This window comes from Anas acuta, chromosome 2 (assembly GCF_963932015.1).
Source record: "Anas acuta chromosome 2, bAnaAcu1.1, whole genome shotgun sequence".
In the NCBI taxonomy this organism is placed as follows: Eukaryota; Metazoa; Chordata; class Aves; order Anseriformes; family Anatidae; genus Anas; species Anas acuta.
Genome location: NC_088980.1, coordinates 116333452 through 116343810, shown reverse-complemented (window position 1 = coordinate 116343810; position 10359 = coordinate 116333452). Strand labels below are relative to the sequence as shown.

Genomic DNA, 10359 nt, shown 5'->3' with positions numbered 1-10359 from the left:
CTCATTGTCAATAAAAATACTTTCCTCATCCTCGCCCCCCAAATCAAGTCTTCTTCCCCCAAGTCCCCAAAAAAGCAAACATCAAAGAAAAATGCACTTGATGACTTATTTCAGTGATGGTAAAACCCTTGTAATTATCAATCCGTTTTTATAGGTTGTTGTAAAAAAAATATGCTCATGAACAATATGTTTCTCTTCAAGTTGAAATCAGGGCCTATTTTGTGTAAAGAAAAGTAACTAAGGCTCAAATTTAATGTTTTCAGCAGGTAGTAGGATGTCCCCATTGGATTTTGTTATGGATTCAACCAGACATCAAGAAATAGTGCCTCACCTCTACGTGTCTGTGGCAATCAGACACTGAAATTTGTTCTGGACATATGGCAATAGAAAGGTAAAACATCAGCTGGGCTAGACTGCCTGGCCAGTAAGATCTTGGAGATAAAATAAATTAGCATCGCTTGTTTACAGGCAGTACTGCTGGAAAGAGAAAGTCATGACTCTGTGGGACTACACGCATCCCAGCTGGTGAAACCAGCTCAGTCTTCAATGGGACACTCGTGGCTTAAAGGTTCATCCAAGCATGCCAGGATCCATATTTATTTTATGCACTTATTTAATACATTAGGGAGGCAATAGGGAAAGAATTAAACCTCAGGTCGATGGCTGCTGCAGGAATCCAGTTGTCACGTTGCAGAAAGAAACAATGAAGAGCCAGCTCCTCTGCCTGTGTCTCACCATGAGAAAGGGTGGCAAGAGACATCTGCCATCTCTGCATGTCCACAGCGCTTCTCCTGACAACTGCTTGACCAAGTTGCTGAAGTACAATGTTGGCAGCTACTGTTCACTGTAACTCTTCCTCTTATTGAACACAGCACCACTGATAGCAACATTTTTAATTAAAAAAATTAGGTAAATTTAAGCTATGGTACATGTCAACACTACTAACCTCCAGAAAATAGCTGGCTGTAGAGTCTGGTCTTTCCCTACCCTCCACCCCCTTGAAATATTTCTCATTTGTCTCACTTTTTGTAAAGAACATTTTAAGAAATGTTATTTTTAACATTTTTTTTCTGAAGAACATTTTAGAAACACATGGTTACAAGTCTCATTTGCAAACAGGACTACCTCACTTGTTCTCCAAAATCCACGTCCAGCTTACTCCTGCAAATTGTTTGCCATCAGGCATAGCTGTGTTTACTCATCACCTCTGACTCTGTAATAGCACTGTAATCGCAGAGACATTCACATACAGGTTATCGGGGTGATTTATGACTCCTTTAACAATGAACACAGCCTCAGTGGGAGGCCATCCAGCCAGCCAGAGGTGTGGAAGGAGCACAGGGGTGTCCCTTGGTGCTGTCAACTCAAACACGTATGGACTGAGCAAGCAGAACTACTGGCTGAGCACAGCCTGATGGCACGACAAGAAGCAGAAGGAGCAAAAAGTGGGGTGAAGATCAAGTGGATCCACACCAAGGCTGTGCAAAGGCACTGTGGGGCCAATTTCGGGCCTGACAGTGCTCCCAGGCTTTGACTCCGGCCTACACCAGAGCCAATGCCCACACACAGGCACAGGGCAGGTCTGGATCTGGGAGTACGTCTGGGCTCAGCAGCCTGGAAATGTGTCCTTGGGTGCATGTGGGGCTGCACCTGGGAGCGCAGGAAGGGTTTCTGCAGCAAACCATCTCCAAAACGCCCCGTCACCTTGCACCAACGTCAGTCGGCGCATTGTCAGCCCACGGGACCGGCTTCTTTGTTGACATTGCTAACACCGTACCACTTCCAGAAGCCTGAAAATCTGTTAAAAATATTTATTTCCCATTTTTTTGTTGTCGTTTGTTTTCTAACCGACTTCTATGCAGACTAACAACCAAATTTTAGGCAGGAAGAGTAAGCATTTATTTGTTAAGAGGACTACTTGCTGCTGATTGAAAGCAAGCACTTGTGCTTGTTTGAGGCAGCTGTTTCAGTACTGGGAATAGACCGATCAGCGTCACATTGAAGATCTAATAATCTGCTAATGAACCTTAATTTCTGGAGTCCCCCTCCCCCTCCCATTTCCGTGTTTCAATAATTTCAAAACCCACTGATTATGTGCCGACAGAGTTATTTAAATATGCCCTCTGACAAATTTTAATAAAAACCAGCAAAATTGTAGCTTTGAGTTATCAGACTATATTAAAAACCTTGTTACATGTATTTACTTTAACAATTTCTTTTTTCTTTTCTTAAATAAATAGCAAAGTGTCACCAAAATGAATGGAACGCCGGCACCATTGCCTCGATAGAAACTTCCATACCAGCATGAGTACACAGTCATATTTTGGAATATTGCATAAAAAGATACTTTGGAGGAAAGAAGGTGGTTGCTGGTGCATCTTACGTGGCGAAAGCATCACCCTGCGAAGGGGCCGTGCAGCAGCCTCGTTACGTGGCATGTTTGCAAAGCCTTGCCAAGCCGGGCTGGCCCCAGCGAGGCTCTGCAAAGGAGCAGCTGGCAGGACAACCACAGGGACGGCCTGACACAAGGGGCTGGCGGCCTCACTCTCTCTAGGCAGAAGAACGCTAGCTCTAAACAAGGGAAATGAAGGGCATTAAAACAAACAGGCTGGCTAACACTCAGCAGGGCAAGGTCTTTGAGAATTGGAGCTGCCAGCTCCTTAGTTAAGAGGGAAGGACGCAATGTGGATGGTTACAAAACCAGGCACCCCTTTTTGACGGGCTTCCCTGGGCTGGACTGGTATTTTCTGAGCTTGGCCAGCAGCTGCTCGTCAAACTGGGACAAAGCTTACAAGGGACAGTGCTGAAGGAAGACCTGTGCACTGGACTGACCCCGCAAAGCAACCCCACAACAGCACCTGCTGCCTTTAGCTCACTCCACCGCGCCGGACTGCAGTGAGCTAAATCCCACTTCTCTGCTCTTGTTGGCTGAAATCAGACCCTCGTTACTTTAAACAGAGTTTATTGTATTTAATACATTATAAAATTTGAAAAATTGTAGGAAAGCAGCAGATTCAAACCAGAGCATCTCTACCAAATATTAATTATTCTGGCCCCCTTTGAAAAAACACAAAACGAAACAACAACAAAAAAAAAAAACAACGAAAAACTCATTCAAAAGAAAAGTTAACCTTTCACATCTGTGAGGGCAGACAAAACGTGTGCGACTTCTGTACAAACTACATTTAAAATTTCAGTCGACTAGCTTTCCAACGCAATGGATGGTCGTCTCCTGAACGCCTGCCCATCCACCTCTAAAAAAGACAGACATAAACCTCCATATGCAAATAAAGTTGAATCAAGGTGTGTACACATTAAAAATTGGATGGTGTTTGGCAATGGAAAATGCATTTTGTATGAGCAGTCTATGTATTCCCCAATGGTAATGGCTTGTACACCGTTAAGTGGGCCCGAGTCAGGCCTAGGACACTTAATGGCCATCACAGCACCAACCTCATCTACTTCTTTGTTGTTGCATTTCCTACTCTTTGACATATACATACATATATGCATGTACATACATACCTATACATACATACATATATATGTGTGTGTGTGTGTTTTCATTTACACCTTGAGGTTATTATTATTACTACTATTCCAAGTGTTCCCATATGAATTCAGGTGTGGTCTCTATATTTGATATAAATGTGTCTTTTATTCAATTTTAGTTCCAGGACGTGTTTGGAGTCCAAACTGCACATGAAACGTCCCCTTTTTTTTTCTTTTTTTTTCCTTTCTATCTTTTTTTTTTTTTTTTTTTTTTTGCATAAAGAAACATGTCCATTTTAGTCCAGAGGCTCTTGCTTTATTCGAATGACGGAGGGTGCACGAGATGTCCTTCTGAGTTCTCGTCTCAGTACGTATTCACTGAATTGGGAAGAGTCCACCCCACCTCCACACGAGCCAACAATCTCAAAACCTCTTTGCTGTAACCTCTCAAGTACCTGCAAAAAGAGGAAACAAAACAAAATGTGTAAGTAAATAAACAGACTATTTGCTGTCCAAAGATGATAGTTGCTGTGTTCAAATGGATCCAGCTAGAAAACAAATGTGGTTACACAGATCCACTAAGTGGTTCCCTAAGCTCCATTGTATTGTCTGATTTTTGCTGACTTTTGGGCACAGAGCAATAAGAAAAATGGAGAGAAATAGGTATTCTTTAGTACTGTCAGCAAATACAGTATTCTTCTATCCACCAATTCATGTCTGAAAAAATGCATTCTCTGCTTCACACAATTTACAATACAATAGGGCAAATACAGGATTGCACATCAGACACAGAAGCATGCTGAGCAAACACTTCAGTTCAATTGTGATAATGCAGATACTGTGGTCGCAATTTCAGAAAAGTTGCCATTAGATTTTCTAGAGACTTAAAAGTTACCATGACTGCAAAGATCTATGGCTGTACTCGTAACAGTGGCAAAACCTGGGACCTAGCTAGGACATGTGCTAGGACAGCAAGGGCAAGCAGAGAGTTGGGACAGAGGCAGAAGTAAGCTGGGATTCAAAATGCCTATAAAACTACAAGACACGTCACATTTTTACATTCATTGCTTTAGGTTAGCAAATGTCTTTCCAAAATCCAGCTAATTAACACAGCAGACAAATCTCAAAAAGCAGGAGGTGGGAAAAGAGTCTCAGAAGCCCCCAGTGAAGATCAAACATCAAAACTTCAGTGCAAGTTTTATTTAACCTGAGCTTTATCTTTTAATAATATAAGCCCAAATACGTCTCAATGCAAGCCACTGAAAAATAGAGGAAGAGAATTTCAGTGCTGAGAGAAAATGTGATGGGTCAGGAAACTAGTGAAGCCCTGGGCAAATCACTGAGCCTGCACTCCACTTTCCAGGCCTACCACTAGTCCTTGTCTTGCCTCATACTGTTCTTGGAACAGAGATGTTTACTTCCCCCAAAATGGAAGATCAGCGTGGGATCAGCATCTCTCTTGAAGCCTGTGTGTATTTTGCCACTCTGACTTGAGTTTTGCACATCACTAGGCTTGGCAATCCTTATTTGTGTGACAAAAATGTAAATATCAGGAAAAAAGCTAAGCTGCTGATGGATAAAATTGTTTTGACAACTATCATACGACATTTGTCCCCCTTGGAGTAAGTACTGTGTCCAGGTATGGGGCCCCCAGCACAAGAAGGATGTGGATCTGTTAGATCGGGTCCAGAGGAGGGCCACGAAGTTGCTCAGAGGGCTGGAGCACCTCTCCTGTGAAGAAAGACTGAGAGATGTTCAGCCAGGAGAAGAAAAGGCTCGGGGGAGACCTTATTGTAGCTTTTCAATACTTACAGGGGGCTTATGAAAAAGATGGAGAACAACTTTTTGATCAGTCAGATAATGACAGGACAAGGGGAAACACAGGCTGCCCAGAGAAGCTGTGGATGCCCCATCCCTGGAGATGTTCAAGGCCAGGCTGGATGGGGCTTTGGGCAGCCTGGTCTGGTTGGAGGTGTCCCTGCCCATGGCAGGGAGCTTAGGACGAGGTGATCTTTACGGTCCCTTCCGACCAGCCCAAGCCATTGTGTGATTCCACGGACATGTGGCTAAATATCCCTCTTTGCATGCAATATCCCTTTTCCATTATAATCTTGCATGCAGCGGTGTTCTAAATTTGAATTAGTCACTCTGACAAAACAACTTTGATGTTTCAGCATGACAATAAAGGCCAATTCTTTAAGAGACAACTGTCCAAGCATAGCATGCATTAACCATGTCTTGACAGGTCAGATATGACTGTTCCTCCTCCTGTGTTGAAGCACTAGCATTATATGCAGCATCTAGAGAGCCCTCAGCACATACCACATTGCTCAACCCTCTTCATCAGGGGATGGGAGCAGAGCTTTGCTACCTGGAGAGCAGGACCTGGCAGCAGAAAGATGTCAAGCTCAATTGGCAAGTCTCCATGTAAGAATTTGCTCCTAAGTCTGGAGCATTTAGGAGGTGTACCTAAACCAAGCAGCATCAATAGTGCTAATGATGATTCCAGATATTAAAAAGTGCTCTCCAAATTGCTGCCTGTGCATGATGTACTAACTTAGATGAAGGTGGGTGTGGATTTTTGTTTTCACTAACAAAGGATAAAACAGATGACACTACAGCTTGTAAGCTTAATGCAATTCTTCTAGAAATTACCTGCGTTTGTCTCCCAGATTATTTTACCCATTTCACAATTGTTCTTTTTTTTTAAAACAAATACTACTGATTTTAGTTATTGCCACATCCTCTGAATGGGGAAAAGGAGGCCCTTCCTTAAGACCACAGAATTAGATGGGTCCATTTTTGCAATATGCAGATGTGTCATTGTTGTTGCCACTGAATGAAGGCGAAAGAACGAGCCAGTTGTTTTTGTCCAAGGTAAAAAGCATATGGTACATTTGTTCAAGAAGCATTTAAGGATATCATAATCAATGACCTGTGTACCACTGGAAAAATATATGATAGTTTTTACCATATGTGTGATAACTTCCCCCCTACTGCCCTATAAGAATCCTTCACATTTCAGCTTGCCTGACAGTGTCACACAAGTGTCAAAGCCCCACCAAGATGCTCCACATTGAGGTGTAATAGAGAGAGCTGAGAGGCTCCTTTCTTCTGTGCTTCCTTCTCCAGAAATACTTGGTGCTACTTCAGGAGAAGGAGGAGGAGGAGGCTGGCTGTGCTCTCCCTTTGTCGATGCATGACCCTCATTTCAGAGGCTGGCCAACACTAATGTCCAGTCACCTTTCTCACTTTAACTCCTTTTTTCTCTCACTTATCCTGTGTTATCCAGAATAAGAGACTAGGGCTTTACTGTTTTTGTTCTTCTCTCTATTCAGTTTCCGAGCTCCTAAGGACTCTAGGAAATCAGAGCACCTCCACCACCTTTCTCAGTGCACGGCAATTGTTACCTTCCAAGGTGAAGGGACATAGCCTGATGCTCACACAGTTGCTCTGTGGAGATGTGGCACCCTCCTTCCCCAGCTTGAGATGTCCCTGGGCCCTTGCATCAATCCAAAAAAGCAATTTATGACAAGCAGGGCATGGGACTGGAAGCAGGGTTGAATAGTCGCCTTATGTTCAAGTGTCAAAAAAAATGTTTATCCAGATATACAGTGTCTTTATAAATTGAGGCAAACATACCTCTTAGAGCTGATTTTTTAACCCTAGTGTAGTTTGTTTTGCAAAGAGATTTGGTGATGATGTGTGAGAATTAAGTTGAGAAAGCAGCCCTGACCCACGGAAGTAAATAACTAGCTCAGAGACTCCAGCTGATTTTGTTCATTGAAACCTTCCAGTGAGAGAGAAGCGCATCAACCCACAGGTACCTGGCCAGCAGGCTCCCCTCCAATAAACGTGTATGCGACCTCCTACCTGAACTGAGTTGAGGTGACAGTATCCGTTCAGTGGAAATCTGATGACATGCGTTGAGTCATGATTCCAGCCGGCATTGACAGAATTACACATCACATCACCGATTTCTGGAAACACTTCTTCTATCAACGACTTATCGCCACTCAGTGTAATCCTCTCTCCGAGATCTGGGGCAACTCGCACCACCAGGCACTCGCAAGACTTCGAGAAGCGGCCACTCTCCCGGTCCTGTTTCCACCTTTCCATCTCTCCTAGCATGGGCTGAAGCTGGAAATACTTTGCTTCTTCGTATAGCAAACTGTAGTCCTGAAAGACATGCATATTACTGTGCATAATTAAGAAAGAGACATTGATAATGTACCACTTAATGTATATGGTTATTCAGGCTAACACTGCTCTGTATCTGGAACCTTTTAGAGCTCATAGCTCATAAGTAGCTCATAGCTACTGCGTAGGAAGGTGTAATAAAATAATAGTGCAAGCAAAAAAATACATATATAAATAAAAAAAATAACATCAGCAAATTGAAGCAGACTGAGTATAGCAGCATTTGTGAGGGGAGGGGGAGGTTACGCTTGATCAGGTAATCATGCTATGGAATAATCCAGGCAGCCACATTCCACTTTTCCCCACATCTTTATCCCCACAGTGATGTCATAAAATAATGACCTCATTGAACAGATGGAACAGAATTCAATCAGGATTCAGAAAATTCATCATTAGGATCCATCGCTTCTTACAGCAATACTAGCAGGCATTGTAACAGGTATAAGAATGTAAATGAGAGAGACTGCAATGGTTCTCAGTGCAAAATGCTTCAGATATTTGCATAATGAATTGCACATATTACTGCATTTTAAAAATTAAGTATTTTTTAATACCTCTCAATTTTGCCAACAGTATTGTTTACTACATCATCTCAAGCACCAGAGCAGAGAGAATGCATTTCTACGCATAGCCAGTACAGATGTAATTTAGAATTGATGATCCCGAGTTTGTCTACTGCTGTATTTTAAATAAATAAATAAATAAAGATCGAAATCCTGTTTTTCTACGTTTAAGACCATAAGACCATTTGGAAAATATACAGAGAAAAAGAAAGAAATGAGAACTATAGAGGGCAGAGGAATCAAATGACCACTAGAGATGATTGCTAACAATCAACACAGCCCTGATTTGGGCTACAGATGGAATACTTGATGAGTATAGGACACCTGAAGCATATTTAGAATACTGTTTATATTTAATGTCTAATTAAAAAAATCATCTATATATTTCTAAAGAAACACAGGGCTGAAGTTCACTTTAAGCACTGATTTGTTAGATGACTTACAGCACAACTGGAAGGGACACCCCTTTGAACATCATGGGGGTTGGGTGAACTTGCCAGGAGTTAACGTCTCTAATTTCAGCTGAGCTATGGTATATTTATGTGGTTAAAGCATCCTGCATATATAATTTCTTAATATTGCATGGAAGGTGGCTTTTCCTTTCTCTGTACTTCTGATTACTTTTAGGACAGGCGCTCAGAACAGCACAAAGACATTCCAAGGCTTCAAAAGAGGGACACGATGCTATCAGCCGTTTCTGAACTCCCACATTATTCGGGTAGGTCTACCACATCCCCCAGGGAGAAATATGTAGGTATCTACAACAGATAATTCAAAGATTGCTCCTGAACCAAACCTCACACCTATTATGCCTCAAACACCTGAAAATGTCTCAGGTATGAGGGATAAAAGACTGCACTCCAGTGTGAACTGCTCTAACCCTTCCACATCACCTCTTCTGTTCAGTCTAAATTGCTGCATTTCCTACGGTGAACTAATGGTGCAGCCAGCCACTCTGATATGCATTCATAAAGTAATGATAAAGATCTCTTCTGATTGCAACTTTGGTCTCCAGCACTCACTTCACTGACACCACAGGTACACCCACATACCTGCAAGCACACGAGTCTGAAGGTCTGCCTCTGTAGGCTGAAGTCTGACATGGGGAACTATTACAAATTTGTTATCAAAAAGAGAAAAGCAGACTTTTTAATAAAGGTTAAATGATAAACATAGAACTACTCATCCCTGACTTCTCTAAAAATGTAAAACTAAATTGCCATTATGCATCCAGGAGTCTGGGGAAGAAAATATTCTTCTATGACTTAATGCTCAAATATTACCACGTGTGCTGTTTATTTTGTCAATACCATGATTCCCACATGGTTCTCTGAATTTCAGCATGTGAGTGGAAGCTGGAGTTGCTGCAATCAGAAGGGAATGATAAAAGAGGATGACAGGACAAGTAACCAGCAAAGCTCATGATTGGTTGGTTGCAGATGGTAACATCCTTTGATTCCACCATCATCCTGCAATGTTTAATTTCCCTGGGTCAAATGTGGCAAGATTACTCCACCACACTATAGCTAGGAGGGGAAAATGTAATATTGATGCCACTTTAGGAAAGCCTGACAGATGCCGCTGTAGCAACCCAATGCTTACTTTTGCCAAGTACCTGAAATCAAACACCGTATTCCAGAAGTACCCCCTGTCTGGGGCTCTGTTTTGACTGTATGTCAGACTCTTATTTCACCAAGGTACATGCAAAACATCCAAGTCCCTTGAAATCTCACCTTGAAATCATCAGGAATGAGGAGTTTTGATGTTCTTAAAAAATTCAAGATATATCTGAACATTTGCCCATCTCTGTCGATGAAATAATGCTGCTTGAGGCTGTCGAGGACGATGGGCTCCGTGCCATCAAAGAGCCTGCCGATTCTGGAGAGGAAACAAGAGGTGAACGTTAGTGTCAGACCACACACAGTTCAGCAGTGACTGGGAAAACTTGCTACCCAAGCCCTGTCTCGTGAGATGACAGTGCTAGAGTATTTGGGGCACCTTTCTCAATGGCCCCTTGAGCAGTTGCCATCCCACCCTGCAGCACCAACCTCCTCAATCAGCTCCGTTTCGCTTCCTGGAGGAAGTACATGGTGAATTAGCTTGA

General features: G+C 42.5%; 1 protein-coding gene across 7 annotated transcripts in view; it reads right to left on the bottom strand.

The window, feature by feature from the left end:
• Window positions 1-2152: 2152 nt before the first annotated feature.
• Window positions 2153-10359, bottom strand: part of KCTD1 (potassium channel tetramerization domain containing 1) — a 98445-nt gene continuing 90238 nt past the window's right edge. For all 7 annotated transcript variants that reach the window (XM_068671837.1, XM_068671833.1, XM_068671835.1 and 4 more), the window contains 3 exons: window positions 9989-10133; window positions 7366-7671; window positions 2153-3947 (listed from right to left, as the gene is read on the bottom strand). In XM_068671837.1, the coding sequence (XP_068527938.1) occupies window positions 3789-3947; window positions 7366-7671; window positions 9989-10133 (610 nt within the window). In that variant the 3' untranslated portion in view covers window positions 2153-3788. The remainder of the gene's footprint in view (window positions 3948-7365; window positions 7672-9988; window positions 10134-10359) is intronic.